Source organism: Lolium rigidum, chromosome 2, assembly GCF_022539505.1.
Source record: "Lolium rigidum isolate FL_2022 chromosome 2, APGP_CSIRO_Lrig_0.1, whole genome shotgun sequence".
NCBI lineage: Eukaryota > Viridiplantae > Streptophyta > Magnoliopsida > Poales > Poaceae > Lolium > Lolium rigidum.
This window is the reverse complement of record NC_061509.1, coordinates 82,684,475-82,703,127: the sequence shown is the minus strand read 5'-3', so window position 1 is coordinate 82,703,127 and position 18,653 is coordinate 82,684,475. Positions and strand designations below refer to the sequence as shown.

At 43.7% G+C, this 18,653-nt stretch overlaps 1 protein-coding gene across 1 annotated transcript; it reads left to right on the top strand.

The window, feature by feature from the left end:
* Positions 1 to 14,302: 14,302 nt before the first annotated feature.
* LOC124689927 (tetraspanin-2-like) lies at positions 14,303 to 15,112 on the top strand. The gene has a single exon (XM_047223377.1). The coding sequence runs from the start codon at positions 14,303 to 14,305 to the stop codon at positions 15,110 to 15,112; it is 810 nt and encodes a 269-aa protein (XP_047079333.1).
* Positions 15,113 to 18,653: the final 3,541 nt, after the last annotated feature.

Sequence of the window (18,653 nt, the reverse complement as noted above, 5' to 3'; positions counted from 1 at the left end):
AAGAAGTATTTGAGACTTTTATGATCTGTATAGAGCTCACACTTGGCTCCATAGAGAAAATGTCTCCATGTTTTGAGTGCAAATACAACTGCTGCTAATTCTAGATCATGTGTTGGATAGTTCACTTCATGAGGTCTGAGTTGCCTCGATCCATAAGATATCACTTTCCGATCTTGCATGAGTACGCAACCCAATCCATGCTTGGATGCGTCACAGTACACGGTGTAATCCTTGCCAACTTCAGAGCTCGCTAACACCGGTGCTTGTGGTGAGTTTCTCTTTTAGAGTTTGAAAACTCTTCTCACACTCCTCCGACCACACGAATGGTGTGTTCTTCCTTAACGACTTCGTCATTGGTCCTGCTATCTTGGAGAATCCTTCAATGAATCTCCGATAGTATCCTGCCATTCCTAGGAATCCTCGGATTTCCTTGACGAGTCTTGGGTGCTTCCCATTCTAAAACTGCTGCTACCTTGCTCGGGTTAACGACTATTCCATCTTTGCTAATGACATGACCAAGAAATTCTACTTGATCTAGCCAAAATTCACACTTGCTGAATTTGGCATAGAGTTGATGTTCTCTTAGTGTTTGCAACACTATCTTCGGATGTTCGGCATGTTCGACTTTATCTTTGGAATAGATCAAGATATCATCGATGAATACGATGACGAACTTGTCTAGACATGGCATGAAAATCTTATTCATGAGATTCATGAAAATTGCTGGGGCATTGGTTAATCCAAATGGCACTACAAGGTATTCATGATGTCCATACCTTGAAACAAAGGCTATTTTTGGAACGTCTTCCTTCTTGATCTTTATCTGGTGATAACCGGATCTTAGATCAATTTTGGAAAAGACTCCCGCGCCTCTAACTTGATCAAATAGATCTTGTATTCTTGGAAGTGGATACTTGTTCTTGATTGTGACGTTGTTCAAATTCCTGTAGTCTCCGCACATCCTTCTACCTCCATCTCTTTTATCTACGAAGATCACAGGTGATCCCCATGGTGAAACACTTTCTTGTATGAATCCTTTTTGTTCCAAGTCATCCAATTGCTCCTTAAGTTCTTTCAACTCCTTAGGCCCCATCTTATATGGTGCTTTAGCAATCGGAGTTGTTCTGGAATTAGGTCGATAGTGAATTCTATCTCCCTATCTGGTGGCATTCCAGGTAATTCCTTAGGAAACACATCCTGGAATTCATTCACTACAGGTATATCCTCTAACTTCACCTCCTTCATGCTGTTCAGCTGTAGCTCGACTTCGATCTGGGTATGTTTGTCTCCTTGGTAGATCATTCTACTTCCATCGGGGCTTTTCAAAGACACGGGTCTTGTTCACATGATCGATCAATGCTCCGTTAGCTTCTAACCAGTTCATACCAAGAATGACATCAATGTCCTTCATCGGTAAAATGAACAGGTCTGCGTCAAATGCGCACTTATTGATCATAATGACTTGTTTTTGTTTGGTATGAGTTACTACTATCGTTCCCCCCGCGGAAAGTATGGTTATGGGTGTATCTAACTTAGTGCAACTAATCCCATGTTTGATGATGAATTGTTGAGAAATGAATGATGTAGTTGCACCAGTATCAAAAAGTACTTTGCCAGGATGAGTGAGTATCTGGAGCGTACCTATCACTGCCTGATCGGAGTTGACCACCTCCTCCAGGCTGGTGCAGTTCAACTTGCCGAAGGGTTTCTTGTTCTTCCGATTCCCTCGGTGTTTCCTCCTCGGCTTCCTCCTCCTCCTGACTGACCTCCTCCAGTATTTCTCTTGGGGCAGTCCTTCAGCATGTGCCCCTCCTGGCGACAACCAAAGCATATGATCCTTGGCTTCTTACAATCTTTCGCGACATGTCGTTTGAATCCACAGTTATGGCATATAATCTGGTTTGCGAGTCGATATCCTTGGTTCCTCCTACTGTGTTGTTGTTGTTGTTGTTGTTGTTGTTGTACCTTGGCTTGAAACTCAAGCTGGTATTGGGCTTGTTGCTAACAAACCTCTTAGGCTCAAACTTGGCCTTCTTCCTCTTCTCCTCTTGCAGTTGTTTGAAGTCATCTTCAAGAGTGATGGCTGCATCCACCAACTCTTGGAACTCAGTTGCTCTCATCATTCGGAGCTGTACCTTGAACTGGGGACTTAACCCCCTCAAAAACCTCTTCTTCTTCTTGTCCTCGGTGTTGACCTCCTCAACAGCGTACCGGAACAGCTTTGAAAACTCCACGACATAAGTCGGGATGGCCTTGTCCTTACGCTCGAGACTTTCAAATTCTCGACGCTTCAGTTCCACAATGCTTTCAGGGACATTGGATTCCCTGAACTTCCTCTTAAACTCTTCCCAGGTAAATACCTTCTCAGCCGGATAAACGGCTACGATGTTGTCCCACCACGATGCGGCAGGTCCACACAACAAGTGGGTAGCATAACGAACCTTCTCCTGGTCGTTGCAACCAACAGTATTGAGCTTTCGCTCAGTGTCCATAAGCCAATCTTCCGCGTCCATTGGCTCGGGCGCGTATGCGAAAGATATAGGCTTGGTGTTACGGAAGTCCGATAAGGTGACTCCACGATTCTCGGGTCTCTCCACCCTGTTATTGTTGCAGCAGCTCCTGGAAGAATTTATTCTGCTGCTCCAACGTTACACGTTGTCTCTCTTCCACCATCTGCATGTATTGGACGAAATTCTGTTGCGTCATGGGTGGTGGTGGTGGTGGAAACTGATTCCTGGCTGCTTCGTCAGCCTCTTCCTTTTGCTTCGCCTCGCGCTCCATGCGCTGCGCTTCGCTCTCCTCTCCTACCGGTCCCGACATAACCCCCTAGTTACGCAACACAAGATGATACTCATAATTACTCCATGCGCAAGTTTTACGAGCTCAACATTGTGCACGAGAACTAGTCACGCAATGGAAATCAAGAAGCAAATCCAAATCATACAAAACATATACCATATATTTACATACTTAAGTGGTCTTATTACAATACTCAAGTCGATGTGAGTATGCAAACTCACTTATTAAAGTATATGTACAAATTTCTACAAAATATTACACACTACAATACACGTGGTACTTGTGTATTGTAGCCTTGCTTCCCCTTGGTGGTCTCTATTCGATCTTCACTCCCGATACATTCCGGGCTTCCATCCGGTCGAACGTGTCGTCCTCACGACAAAACACTGGAACATAAGGTCTCCCCGTCGGCTGGTAGTCGGAATCGAGATGATGATCCTAGGGAGAAATCGGTGTTCACGAACCGATCATTCGGTGCATCGTAGTCCACCCATCGGGTGTACTCCCCTGTGCCTACACCATAGGTATTTCCTACATTCGTATCCGACTCAACCTGTGTCGGATACCCTCCAACTTCTTCCTCATTCCACGGATAACTGCGAGTGTTGGGTCGTGGCATCTTCATTCATCTCCCCGTCATAATACGCTGAGGTACTATGAGTTCCTGTATCAGACCCCCAACGCCAACCCGTGGAGTTCTCTATAGGAGTCACGGAACGCTGATTGTTTCCGGATTCCTCTCCACCCTCATATCCTCTATAGGAACTACTAAGATAGTTCCCGGGTGTAATGGGTGTAGTTTCTCGTTCAGGGTGGTCAATACTAATATAGTCACCGAGCTGAGTAGGCTGGTGTGTGCACCTCATTCTCCATAGGTTCCTTCCCATTTGTCTCCTCCTTGGGTTCGGTAAACTCCTCTAGCATTGTATCAATTGCTCCCGCCAAATGACGGTTCAACTGAAAGAACAATGATAGCAAGTTACGGCTATTGTCCATGTATTTTGCAGCTTCTGCGGGTTTGCGTTTTGCATATTTGAAGTGGTTAAGCATGGGATCATCGTCTTCCTCCAAATGAGGAATGTGTGTGAATTCGGAACCCATAAGCTCCTTCGTCTTATGTTCCCGGATATCGGTTATGGCTCTCATAACGGCTATATGGTAGGCTGTGTTCATAGTTCTGGCTTCACCTGCTGGCATTACTACGCTCATTCCCAGAGATTCGGGAAGTCGTAGCCCTACCCTACACTTGGCCAATACAGTACCATCATAGTACATGTATTTCTTTACTTGAATCTGGGGATCACACCCAAATTCAAGTAACATGGCACGAAGAATATCTGCGAGTCCTCCTTCATACTCACTCGAGTGTGGAATCCATCACTTTCACGTTTCGTCCCGGACGTGAACTTGCCATTGTTAGGCTGTAGAAATAGAAAGAATATAAGATTAGTAATAATGCATCATAATAGAGATAATAAAGAATTATCGCACTAAAAGATATGATTGTTGTATTCTCAATTGAATATACACCATATTTTTAGAGAATTCTTTACTAGTCCTATTTGACTCCTAACGTTCGGTCCCATTTACTAGGTTCCAACCTAAGGTCAAAGCTTTTGCTCCGATACCAAGCTGTGGTGACCACCGCATACCACTGCATGTTGTAGTATGCCGGTCGTTGATATAACATTCACGAAGTACCATTCCGCAAATATTACATCCCTCAGAGTAGTACAACAGAACATAGCAGGGTCCATAACTCATTCACTTATTATTACAAGCATCAAACATATATTGTCTTGGAGCTCCTCTTGGGTCCTAAGAGGGATACTCCTGGGTTCGAGGCGAACCCACCTTAACTTACAATATAGAAGTTTCACTAGGTTATACATTTATTACCTCGAGCAGCTAAATACTAAGAGTTCCCACTGCTCGGCTACTACTACTACTCAGTGCTTCTAGGCTTGTTCTCCTCCGGAAGCCTCCCCGGTTCCGTAGACTATGAGGTAGTCTACGCCTTCAATACCTCCCGAGAGGTCTGGTTCTTCATAGCCGATGATCTCGGCTCCTTCATGGTTGTCGTAGTCCTCCTCCAGACGATTCAGACAATCTAAGCAAGGGATTTAAGAGTGGGATGAGTACGAGCGTACTCAACAAGTTCATTATAGGAAAGAGGTGTTTAATGCACTAGCTACAACATTAGACCAGAAAGTCTAATACCAATGCAGGTTTTGACAAACATTTCTTCAAGAGATTGCTTTTATTTCAAAGAGCTATGTCCGTCAGCCTTCACCGGTTTACTAGAACTTCATGGAGCTCCTTTCCGGCCGCGTTCGTAGTTCCATATCCCGGAACAGGGAGTGACGGAGTCACGGTTCTTTACACTCTGCGAGAGGTGTGTTGCTTTACCCATAAGAGATCTTAACCTTGGTGCCAACCGGGCAGCTTTCCCGTCCACACTTCCTATGGTGTGAGGCCCGGTATAAGGTCGTAGTCAATCATATTCCTCCGCTGCCTCGCACACCCACCCTTTGTTGCAAACCCCGACCCTGGGTCCTCGTCGGTCCGCTTATACCAATTAAGGATGGACCCCGACCACGACGACAGTCTGGGACTCGTTAACCAAACTCCTTCGTCGGTAGCTGCAACCCATCATAGACCACTTACCGTGGGGAATTAGAATGGGATCCCCACCCCACCGCTTGCCCAACCTGGGTCAAGTGTCTACGGTAAGCGCATCCGTTGATGTACAAGAGGTGGAAATACAATTGACTATTCCGTCCCACTCCAGATCTTATGGTTAACACGGGTATTACGGCACAAGAATCACTGGACGACATTTGTTGTTTAATCCTAGATGGATATAAACCCTTGCAATGGAACCTCCACCATATCAACACGATCCATGGTTCCATTGCCAACCACATAGTCATATTCATAGTTATGAAAATAGTGGTTTTGGTTTTTATGCAATAGTGATAATCATAATACTTTGCAAGTAATTTGATAAAGATACTCAAATGACATGAGCAAGTGATGAACTTGCTCGAACACTGCAAAGTTTTGCAGTTGGATGGTGTGGACTGACCCTTGTCCTCTGGTTCTGAAAAATAGCATCATTGTCCGATAAGGGCAATGGTTAAAGAAGCAATTATGCATGATTCCAGTTTTAGGGTTTGTTCCCCCCCTTCCGATGTCGTTATTATTTCATGTAAGAGGTTATTACTAAGAATAATTTGGAGATACTATATTTAGTGTAAATACAACCTTGAAATGTTGTCAAGGTGTTTTTGAAGTCCAAATGCATTAATGGACTTATTTTTCTTATTGTAAAATATATGTGTGATTTAAATGATTATTTAAATCATCAAATGAAGACTTATTCTTAGTTGTCTTCAAAAATTCCCTTTTGTATTTTATTATGATAGAGAATTTTATGCTGATCTATTTTCATATTTTTAATTATTTTTTTAGAGCTATCAATCATTTCTTATAAAATTCCAAAGTTTCTGTATTTAATAGAATTATGAAAAGACATATTTGCCCCTGGGCCCACCTGTCAGGGTGGCCCAGCGGGTTAACCCTAACCCGAGCCACTCGTGGCTCGGTCGGTCGCACGCGACCCCTTCTCCCCCACTCGCGCACGAACCCTAGCCCTCACGGGCTCGCGGCGACCCCGCGTCGCCGCCCCTTTCACCGAATTGTTCCGGCCATCTCCGGCCGTCGCCGCCGGCGAGATATGGCGCATCTGAACCGCCGTTCAACGGCGCTTCAGATCCACCGCGGCGATTTGTGAAGCGCCGCCTGCTCGCCTTGCCCCCTTCGTCTTTGGTCGCCTGGCGTGGAGTGCCGTGGCGATCTCGTCGCCACCGACGCTTCAGATGCCGTGGCGCCGCCGTGCCTGACCGTGGTGGTGCTGGTGCCGTGGCGCCGCCATGGCTTGGCCTGGCTCAGCGGCTGCTGCGTCCTCGGCGTGTGCCGCCGTGGCCGCCATGGCCGTGCCCTGCGCTTCGCTTCACCGGTTAGTATCCATCGCCTCCTACTCTCCCTCTCTGCTCTGCTCACTTATCTCCTCATCCTCTTCGTCTTGCTCAACCACTGGCCTGCATCTCCATGTTGAGATGTTTGCCGTGACGATGCGCTGCTGCTGTGCCTTGCTAGTCTGTTCATGTGCTACTATGTTTGTGTTGTTATGCTACTGTGCTGCTGCTGTAACTGCTAGCTGTGGTGCTTGCTCTATTGCTATGCATATGCTGCTATCATGGCCATTGCTTATGAATTCATGCTTGTGCTTGTGCTGCTACTTCCCTGTACCTCTGTTCTTGATGCTATTTCATCTGAATCATCAAGTGTATTCAATTACTAGCTCTGACTTGATTGAGGTGTGTGGTCCTTGCTAATTTGCAAGAATCAGTGCTATCTGTGTAGTGCTCTTGGCCTTTCTTCACTGTAAAGCTTTGTTCAGCTTGTGTGATGGCTAAATAACTCCATATTTAGTTGGTATGCTACTGGTTACAATTATATTTGATGTATTTGATTATCTGTGATGCAATGGTTGGTTAATTTGTGGCTTTGAATGATCCTGTGATCATCAGGGCTTCCTGTGGCTTATAAATTGGTATGGATTCATTTCAAATGCTGCTGTTGCTTGTGGATCCAGCTTCCCACCAAGTACTGGTGGTTGCTGTGGCTTGTGAAAGTAAAACTGGTGGTTGATTGAGGAATTTTCTACCTCTGGATACATCTGTGTGGTTGTTGTTTTATTAACCTATGCTTGTCAGTGAAGCTTAGCTTCCTATCTCTGACAACAGACATGATCTACCTGATGCAGTAGTGATCTGGTGCATCTCATGCCCTATTTGGATGGAAACCAACATGTGTTGGCACCTCCTGTGATGCATGAACTCCTAGGAGTGATGATATGCTTCTCTTGTGGCTTTTCTGTTTGACTAGGTAGTTGTTGTGACCCTAGCAATGCTTAGTGTGCTAGGAAAGGTTGCTCCTACCTCTTATGTATGCTACTGTGCAATATTACTGGTAGTCATTCATGGGCTTCCAGTATAATTGATGTTGAAATGAAAATAGACATAGAAATGTCTATATTCTGATGGTCTTAAAAGGGCTAGTGTAGTTTGGTTACACTTGGTTAAGTCTCTGGGATGGTTTTCTTTCATGTTTCCATTTGGAAGGTGCTACCACTGTTCTGGTTGGCATAACCATGGTTATAGGCTTGATTGGTCCCTGGTCCTTGCCATTTCTACCAGGTTACACTTGGTCTCTGACCAAATGATGATCAAAACAGGGTTACCCCACCCTTTATGTGCTTGTGATCATGCCTGTGCAATTTATGAACAAAACCATTTGGTTTGTTCATGATGATGTGTATACCTCACTCCAGCTCCTAGATAAAGTTGTTGTGGTAGAGGATTTGCTTCTGGTTGGTTGGTTTGCTTCAGTGATGAGCTGGTGCTTGCCCTGCTCCTCCTTGTGAGCTTGATGCTTGGTTAATTTCTGTGTTTGGGGAATAGGTGAAACAGCTCTGGCTGTTCACCTGTTCTTGGTGTTCTTGAGTTGTTCTTTGTGCCTGATGACTTACCCTGCTGCTTGGTCGATGACTGAGCTAGGGTTTATTAGGGAAAAGTTTTTATATGGTTGGCCCTTGCTTCTCTGGTCGACAGCTCCACCTTTCCCTCTGGTGACTCACTGTGTGTGTGTGATGCATGCACACAGCCCTGTGAGCAGGCTGTGTGTGTGTGTAACCTGGTGTTGTGCACTTGGACTTGGAATGGATCAACTCGGCAGCTTTGGTCATATCCTCACCAATTCCATTTGATTTTTAACCTGCCAAGTGGCTATGCCACTTGGCATAACTTTTATTTGTTGTGATTATGTGCAGGGTCAAAATGATGATCAAATGGTCATGAAGATTATCAAGCTCAAGATTGTCTTGTAGTTTAGGATATTTCATTATTTGTAATTTTCCTCTTTCTTTTTCTATTTCATCAATTCATGTAATGTGTTGTAACTTCATATTTCATTTCTGGATATTGTAATTGACAATGTATCATGTGTGATTATCAATAAAGCTCAATTTTCCTTAATGAGCTTTCTATAATTGTTGTTCTATTTATATTCTTGATTACTTATAATTGTTTATTGAATTAGCTCAAGTGTGAATTATGAAATAACAATTTGATGTTTGAATTTGAAATTCAAATTCATCTTTAGGTTTGAATTCAATCATGCAACTTAATTTTGAATTCAATCATGCAACTTAAGTTTGTGATGCAACATCCCTTCTCTCTTCTCCAAAACCTTAGTTTAGTTGAATAAGAGCAAGTTTGTCGCACTCTCGAAACCCTAACCCTGTAAGGTGTCGAGAGAGAAACTTGTCCCCCTTCGATGCAGTTTTTGTTTAAAAGCGCGAAATTTCCCCAGAATTTGCAATGCAATGCACATCCCTTTCTAAAATCTACCCCTTGATCGTCTCTAAACCTGGGACATTACAGGAGATCTGGTGGAATTTTATTGGGAGTTAGAAAAGAAACCTATGATGTGGTGGAAAAGCAAAAAGGAGTTTATTTTGTTAGATTTCTCATAGCTAGAAAAATAGATAACTTTACTTGGAACTTAGTGGTGGTGTATGGAGATGCACAATAGGATGGCAAATCCAACTTCCTAGTGGAACTGGTGAATGTCATTAGAAGCTCTATATACCCTATTTTGATCACTGGAGATTTTAACATGACAAGAAAAGATAGTGAGAAAAATAAACCAGGAGGATATAATAGATGGAGCCCCCTGTTTAATGTTGTAATTGAGCAGGGTGGTCTGATGGAGATAAGCCTTTCAGGTAGGAAATTCACTTGGTGTAATAACCATGAAGATTCCACTTATGAACTATTAGACAGAGTTCTTGTTTCTCCATAATGGGAAGAAAAACTTCCTTTGGTGTGTGCAACAACTCTCCCTAGTGAGTTATCTGATCATACTCTTATTTTGATTAAATCAGGGGACAAGCCCAGAACACAGTCTATTTTCAGATTTCAAAATTGCTGGTTCTTGAGACCTGACCTCCAAGAAATAATCAAAAAAGTGTGGGACAAAACTTACTGAGGGGATAGGAACATTGATATTTGGCAAAAAAAAAAGGTTTGACTGCCCTAGAAAGATTTTGAAATGATGGAATTTAAATATTGAGGGGGAATATAAGAAGAAGAGAGGTGCCTTAGCAGTGCAGCTAGATGAAATTGATAAAAAATGGGAGTTATATGGACTAACACAATCAGAGATAGAGATAAAGAAGATGCTACAGAATCAATTAAAAACATTATTAAAGAAGAGGAAAACAAATGGATCCAGACAGCAAAAGAAACAGAAATTTTGTAAGGAGACAATAATACTAGGTATTATCACTCCAAAGCAAATGGGAGGAGAAGGAAAACTCTGATTATCAATTTAAATCAGGATGAAGGTTTGATAGAAGGTCAGGATAATCTTAAGAGATATATCACTGACTTCTACAAAAAAACTCTTTGGTAACCCTGGTCTAATTAATATTCGTTTTAGTGAAGCAAGAATGGAAAAACTTAATGATGAAGATTGTAAGCTTTTAATGAAAGAATTTACAATGGGTGAGCTTAAAACAACTCTTTTTGAAATGGCAGCTAATAAAGCAACTGGGCCAGATGGATTTAATGCAGAATTCTACCAGAAAAATTGGGAATTGGTGAAGCAAGACCTTTTTGGTCTGCTTAAAGATTTCCAAAAAGGGGAATTGGATATTGCAATACTGAATTATGGGATAATCACATTAGTCCCCAAGGGGAAAGGTGCAGATAAGATTCAAAATTACAGGCCCATATGCCTTTTAAATGTGTCCTTCAAAATTATTACAAGAGTCCTAGTTAATAGGCTCATTCAGGTAATTTGGAGGGTGGTGCTTTTGAACCAAACTGCCTTTATCAAGGGGAGGCATATTATGGAGGGGGTTAATATATTGCATGAGATTTTAAATGACACAGACAAAAAGAAAAAATCTGGTGTGCTTTTCAAGATTGACTTTGAAAAAGCCTTTGACAAAGTCAAATGGCCTTTCCTTCGTCAATCAGTGGAAGCAAAAGGATTTCCATCCAAATGGATTGAATTGATAATGAAGACAGTAACTAGTGGTAAGGTAGGAGTTAATGTTAATGGTGAGATTGGGGCCTACTTCTCCACATACCAGGGGTAAGACAGGGGGACCCACTATCACCCATCCTCTTTGACCTTGTTGTAGATATCCTTGTTGTTCTTGTTAAAAGAGATCAAGAGGAGGGTTTACTGACTGGGCTAGGTACAGACCTTGTGGAGGGGGGTGTGTCTATTCTACAATATGTAGATGACACCATCCTACTTCTAGAAGATAATCTTGACCAAGCTAGAAACCTGAAAGTAATCCTTTGTCTATTTGAACAGATGTCAGGATTGAAAATTAATTTTCACAAAAGTGATATTTACTGTCTAGGGAGGGCCTCAGATAGATAAAAATATTTTGAAAGAATTGTCACTTGTAAATCTGGTTTATTACCAATGAAGTACCTAGGAGTACCAATAAACAAAAAGAGATTGAAGAATTCTGATTGAGACTCTACTGAAGGGAAAATGAGAAATAAGTTAGGGCCTTGGAAAGGGAAAATGTTGGTGATGGGAGGAAGAGTTACCCTGATCAACTCATCTCTGACCAGTATCCCTCTTTATATGCTCTCCTTCTATAGGATGCAAGTTGGTGTGAGAGAAAAATTGGATAGGATTAGGAATAATTTCTTGTGGGATGACACTGAGGGTAAAAAGAAATATCACTTGGTAAACTGGCAGATAGTATGTATGCCAAAAGATCAAGGTGGTTTAGGAGTGTTAGATTTGGAGAAAAATGAATATTTCCTTATTAGCTAAATGGTTATGGAAGCTCTTTAATGAAGATGGTATTTGGCAAACAATCCTTAGGAGAAAGTATCTTCAGAAGTAAACTCTCTGCCAGACAGTCACCAAAAATGGAGACTCACATTTCTGGCAGGGGTTAATGGAGATCAAGAAATCCTTCTGGCAGCATTGCAAAATTAAAATTGGGGATGGATCAAAAACAAGTTTCTGGGAAGACCAATGGATAGGGTCCTCCTGTCTGGCCAAAGCCTCCCCAAGATTGTTTTTGCTGTCTATGAATAGGAATACGAAAGTTAAGGAAGTTTTTGATGTAGGTGTAGAGATGATTAGATTTAGAAGATCAATGGTGGGGGAACTCAGAGAGCAATGGGTTAATTTGAAAAAACTGCTAGGGAGGGTTACACTTAATAATGAACCTGATAGGTTGGTCTGGAAATTGACTAACACAGGGGAATTTTCAGTTAAATCTCTATATCTGGCAATGGAATGTAATGAAGTGGTTCCTTACAAATTTATGTGGAAAATTAAGATACCTCTTAGAGTTAAGACTTTCTTGTGGTTAATGCTAAAAGAAAGCATTCTTACAAGAGATGTCTTGCTGCAAGGGGCGGCAAGTGTGATGAAAAATGTCTCTTCTGTGGATGCAATGAAACTACCAGCCATCTTTTCTTTAAATGTTCCCTAGTTAGATACATTTGGAATGTGGTCAGCTACACCTTTGGTTTGAAATTCCAATTTAAATCTGCTGACCACTACATCTCCAACTGGTTGAAAGGTTTTGGGGAAGAGAAAAGAGATACTTGCAATGGGGATTGCTGTTGTTATTTGGAGTATCTGGAAAACAAGGATTTTGGCATGTTTTGACAAAAAGTGGCCTGATGAACCTTATGTTGTTATTTTGAAAATTTGTTTTTATATTAATTCTTGGAGTTGTTTGCAGGTGAAGGAGGATGCTAGGAGCAGGTTGGAGTTCTATGCAAAAGTGCTGGAAAGAGTAGCAAATGAAGTGTTTGGATCAAGAAAAAGTTGGATCTCCTGGACGCCAAGGTTGACGATGTAGGGAAAATAAAAATGAAGAGAAGGAAGAAAGAAGAGAAGCTTGCAAGAAGTAGGAGCAATTTGACTATGGATAGTAGGGGTTTGAGGGATAGCAGCAATGTTTTCTCCGCCCTCCCTTCCCTGTCTTGATCTTCTCCAGCTTATGTCTATTTTATCTCCTCCTTCCTTCCTCTTCTTTGCTGTAATGAACTAGGGTCTTTTCAGTCCGTATGATCTGTAATATACCTTAAGTAAGTGTTTGTGTTGTGTCTGGTGGTATGGATGTTACTATGTAGCAAAAAACTGGTTTCCTTAAAAAAATTGGGGTTGACTCCCTTTTATCTAAAAAACGCTGAGGCACCCCATGTCTTGTCCATGTACACGGTGCTGTGCGAGAGCTAGCTTGGCATTCAGTCGTCAATGCCCCTCTTCCACTCCAAGGCGCAAAAGGAGAAGGTCGGGGGCGCTATGTGCAGTGCTGCGTCATCACCTTCCCGAAAAGATGGAGTGGGAGGACGGCTTGTTTTACTTCAAGTCAACTTCCTCCCTTTCTTTGATGTTCGCTTCATTCCTGATGGCAAGCCTGTGAAGGAACCTCCTTCCGCAGAGGAACTTTCCTTCATCGAGTCTCTACAAGCGAAGCTGCTCGTGCTGATGAAGCGCGGCCTCTGCTCTTGTAACCAGTTACATGCTAGAAGCAGTCACATTATAGGTATGGTGGTCCGTTCCTCGTGCCCGATTCGTCGACCCAGAAAGGGAGTCAGAAACGGTTGTTGATTCGGTCAGGTTCGAAGAGGATTCGCGTTTCCAACCCTTGGTGCTGCCCAGGTTCGGCGACCCTAAAAAACAGCGAGACCGAACACCCAATCCTATTAACTCCCGTTTCCTCTGTACTGGAAACTTGGCAGCTAGCTGGACCATGTTCCAGATGTGCCCCTCTTTGTGAGGGAGGCAGCTCTTGTGTCAGTGCACGGGCACTGAACCCGACTCTGGCCGATGGAGTGAAGCCCTAACCGACTTGGTGCGATTTTGGGCACATGCTCGACGTGAAGTGTAAAGACCATTCCCAGGGCCCGTGCCACTGTGTAGTGCGCGGCCAGTTGAAAAGAACCAAAGCGTCGGCGGCGCGGTTGCTGACTTTGTGGAGTGTGTCGATTGATCACGGTGTCATTCATCATCCGGTGACTATACTAGGCAACACACCATACTTGTCGGCCTACTGGATGAATATACTACCGGTACTGAGTTCTTAAATTTTAAATCTCATCCGCTTTTGGGTCTTTTCTTTCTCACACATTGCTTAAATTTTATCTTCATCTTTCCTTTTGTAGCTAGTCGGATCGACGTGCGATGTGAAAGCACTTACGAAAAACCAAGCAGTTAAGCAAAGCCCTTTTATGTCGAGTCATCGACCATACCGCCACCCACAGTCACCCCGCGCCACGAAAACACAGTATATAAGTAGTATCCTACAAGTACGGCCACTGAGATTGAGAGCGAGAGAGCAGCAGAGGCAACGCAGCTAGAGCCTGGAGCCATGGCGATGAGCAAGGTCAACAAAGTCCTGGCGTGGGTGGCGCTTCTGGCGCTGCTCTGCACGGCCACCATCATCGCGGCGGGCATCTGGTTCGCGTCGGCGCAGGCGGGGGAGTGCGCGCGGCTAGAGCGCTGGCGCGTGGTCATCCTCGGCGTGGTCGCCCTGGTGGTGGCGCTGGCGGGGTTCGTCGGCGCCTACTGGAACAACCGCTTCCTCCTCCGCTGCTACCTCCTCTTCATGGCGGCGCTCATCGCCGTCCTCATCGCGCTTCTCGTCTTCGCCTCCGTCGTAACCCACGCCTCCGGGGAATACAAGGTGCTCGGCCGCGGCTACCACGAGTACCGCCTCGACGGCTTCTCCACCTGGATGCGCGGGTACGTCTCCGGCGACCCCGCGCGCTGGGAGGGGATCATGTCCTGCCTCGCCGACTCCGACACCTGCAAGAAGCTCGCGCGCCAGGCAGGCTTCGTCACCGCCGACCAGTTCTACCAGTCCAGCCTCACGCCACTCCAGTCCGGCTGCTGCAAGCCGCCGCCGGAGTGCGGGTTCGGCTACGTGAGCCCTACGGTGTGGACGAACCCGACCAGCGCCCCCGTCCAGGACTGCGGGCTCTGGAGCAACGACCCGGCGCAGCTGTGCTACCAGTGCGACTCGTGCCGCGCTGCTCTCCTGGCGACGCTGCGTAGCCAGTGGCACAAGGTCTACGTCGCCCTCATCGTCGCCACCGCCGCGCTCTCCATCCTCTACGTCGTCGCTTGGACCGCTTATCGGAACGTTAGCGGCAAGCCCATCTTCGGCCGCTACTACAAGTGGTGATACATTCTACCGTATCGTACCGGTCACGAGAAAGTACATACATTGTTGCCGATATGCAGATGTAATATGTTTGTCCTATGATTGTAGCGCGTGTGTCCATTGGATACTTTTCAAAATGTTTTAGAATTGTTTAAAAAAATCCAAATTCTATGTTGAAACACAAAGTTCTGCGTAAAAAGGACATTTTTATGGCCTGTGTAAAACGGACAGTTTTCAGTGCTCTAAAATATTTTTGCACAAGGCATTTTACGTGTTTTTTTACAGAAGCCACAAAATATAGTTTTTCATAAAATTTATGTGCGGAAATAGAATATCCCGATGTACACCTCAGATTTTTTTTTTCGAATTTTTTCATTTTAAATTACATGTAAAATACGTTTTTTAAAATAGGTTGTCTAGACAAATGAGCCAAAATACCATGTCATGTATTCATCGATAACATTATCATATCATATATATGTTTATTTGTTGGTGGACAATACAACTTCAAAAGTTAATCCCCACCATGTCCAGCCATATATAAAATAATATGCATGACTTCCTTAGTCACTTCAAATTAAGGCACTATGATCTTGGTACCAAACTCTCATTTCTTCACGTTAAAACCCTCAAAAAAAATTATGTTGGAACCTCCGACCTGGGAACCTCCGTAATCAACCTGCAATTAGAAATGAAATGAACAACTTCCGTATACCAAAGATCAGATATTAACTTTAACATAAGGATGATGTTTCACAGCAATTTTATGTACATTATGAATGACATATTAACGAATTACCAGCTGTCAACATTTGGTGAAGCACCTAAATGGCTAAATGACCATATTACATTGTGTAGGGTGCCTTAATTATCTGAATTTTTACCATTTTTAGGAGGCATTGTTTCACAATATTGTGAATTGTGAAATTAAGATTTTAGGTCTTGATGTATTTCGACTCTATTTACTTTAATGTTGTAAAGAGGTTGAGTAGTTGTAGCATGCCATTTAATGAGGGTATGTTTGCTCCGATGGCATTAATTATTTCATGGCTTTTGTTCCTCCTTCATACTCCGTCTATTTTGATGAGAAAGGCGTAAAAAGTCTAGCACTAAAATTAAGGAGAGCTATGTGTAGAGATTTGTTCCCAAACTTGCCTCCACTTAATCACTTACTCCTTCCTATTAGTTCTCTCCTTAACTCCTCGCGTAACGGCGTCCGACTCCTTGATTCTCTCCCATAGCAGCGCACCCCCCCCCTTATTGGTTGATTCTCCTTATATCTAGGCTCGGGTATTAACTTTGATCATGCTTGTTGAAATAATCATTTTCAAGCTAACAATTCCGGAACCATTCCGTAACTTTGATCGCTTGTTGAAACAATCAAGGAGGAGGCCGTAATGTGGAGCCTTGCGAGGGCTAAGGCCATAAGTAATGTAACCTCGTCAAAGTAGACATCTTTTCGTTTTGGCCTCAAGGTGTGGCTTCTAAAACCTCTTAAAACTTATCCTTAATCTATGAAATGGCAAATATCTTGCCTTGTTTCAAAACTACCCTCCTTCTTTAGATCTCCCATGACTTCATTTGGCGAGAGCGGATAGTTGCATTGAGCCACGACAAAATGAACAACTGATTCTAACAGGTGTGGAAGTTAGGGAACAATCGGTGGAAATGTGAGTGTAGGGTAGGGAGCAGATATGCCGGGGACTTACCGGAAACTTGACGAGTGGACGAGTAAGACCCATTTGATGTTGTGCACAACGGGCAGGGGATGCCACTGCCGGGACGCATCGGCGAGAGGATACGGTGAGAAACACAAGTAGGGTATAATAGAGAGGGGAACAACATGCTCGCCTTTAGAATAGGACTTGTCGTATCGTTCCGCACCGCCAGAAACACATGTGTTTTAATTTCATTTTAGAAAATGTGCACATAATGCTCGAATGGATGGTGGAGAATCCATGATCTAGAAATGGGTCGAAATGGGCTATGAGGAAGGTAAAGCAACAAGTTGATAATGAATTAATGATGAAGCAGGCTGTGATGTGGACTAAATGTTGGCCCGTCCCCTTATTATTTGGTTCTTTTGTTGTTTGAATAATTTATTTGGTTGAATATATTCCCAATTCTTTTCTTTGGACACCAATACTGAGTAAGGGTTATGCGCAGTGAACCAGTCACGAGTTGCCATGTGGGTTGTGGCAACATGAGATCATGGCAAATGTCATCCATCGTCGCTTCCAAAATCCAATAGCTAGAAACTTGTTCGCTCAATATTCTGAAACCCAATCATCCCCTCCTTATAGATTCCTAATTCTTTTGGGAAGATTTTGTCTGAATATCGAAAATGGTCCCATTTCCTTTACATTTGGTCATGCTCTAAATCTTTTTAAAGAGTAGGCCGTAGCTTTGCCTTAAATTAATAAGACCATTGCCGGCAAGTGTTACAAGATGCTGAAAAACAGCTTACAAACATCGACGAACAGGCAAACGGCAGATTACAAAGAAAACAACTTATCATCAAGGCTATCATCTCAAGAAAGAACCAGAGCGGAGGAGAAGCAACGTCGTGAAGCTCGCCACCGGGAACCCTGCCACCGTCAAGTCCTGGCTCATCGCAGCCAGAATGCCATCCGCCTCCACCTCCGAAGAAGGTCCCAACCTTCTCGCCCTAGATCATAGGGCGCCGGACCGGTCGGCAGGCGGAGCAGCTCTCCCTAGAGCGAGCATGAGCACTAGGGGCATCATACCAAGGACCAGAACTAGACACGACCCCCGCACGCGAAAGACCACAAGCCTCGCCGTCGGCCAACGCACTGGCCCTCCAAAAGACTTCAGCTTCAGGACGGAGATCGCCATGCTCTAAATCTTATCGTTCTAAAAATATAGATATTCTAAACTTTTAATAATGTTTTTGTCGTGCCCTCAAGAATTTTGCACGATGTGTACGTGTTGTTTCTAATGAATGTATGAGTGTTTGACCTCACGCTATTCTAGAGAAATTTTGTTTGCCGAGAAAATCCAGGGAAACCTTGCGCATTCTGAAGTGTACAGAAGGTCCATCCATCATGTCGGCAATACCTTTGTGTCGTTTTTGCTCTTCACTTTAATATGTACTACTACGAGAAGCTAATCTTGGCATGTCCCGCAAAATGACACGCCGATATATCACTTGTCCGATTTTGGACACATACACGACCGACGCGAACTGTAAAGACGACGCCCATGTCCGTGCCACCGAGTAGTGTGCGGCCAGTTGAAAAGAACCAAAGCGCGCCCGTTCTTGCCTTTCTGTACTGACTTGATTGATCAGACTGTCATTCATCGTGCGGTCATTATACTAGGCAACACACCATACTTGTCGACCTAATGGTACACACATATACTACCGGTATTGCTAGTCTTTCTGCGAGTCTCTTTTCTTTCTTATAAATTTCTTAAATTTCATCTCTTTTTCTACGCACCTTTTTAAATCTCTTTCTTCCTTTCCTAGCCAGTGGATCGACCTGGCATGTGAATGCAAAGCAGCCGTGCCCATACCATATTTACCATCCAAAGCATTTCA

Coding starts and splice junctions, on each gene's coding strand:
- LOC124689927 (XM_047223377.1), top strand. CDS start 14,303: ATGAGCAAGGTCAACAAAGTCCTGGCGTGGGTGGCGCTTCTGGCGCTG.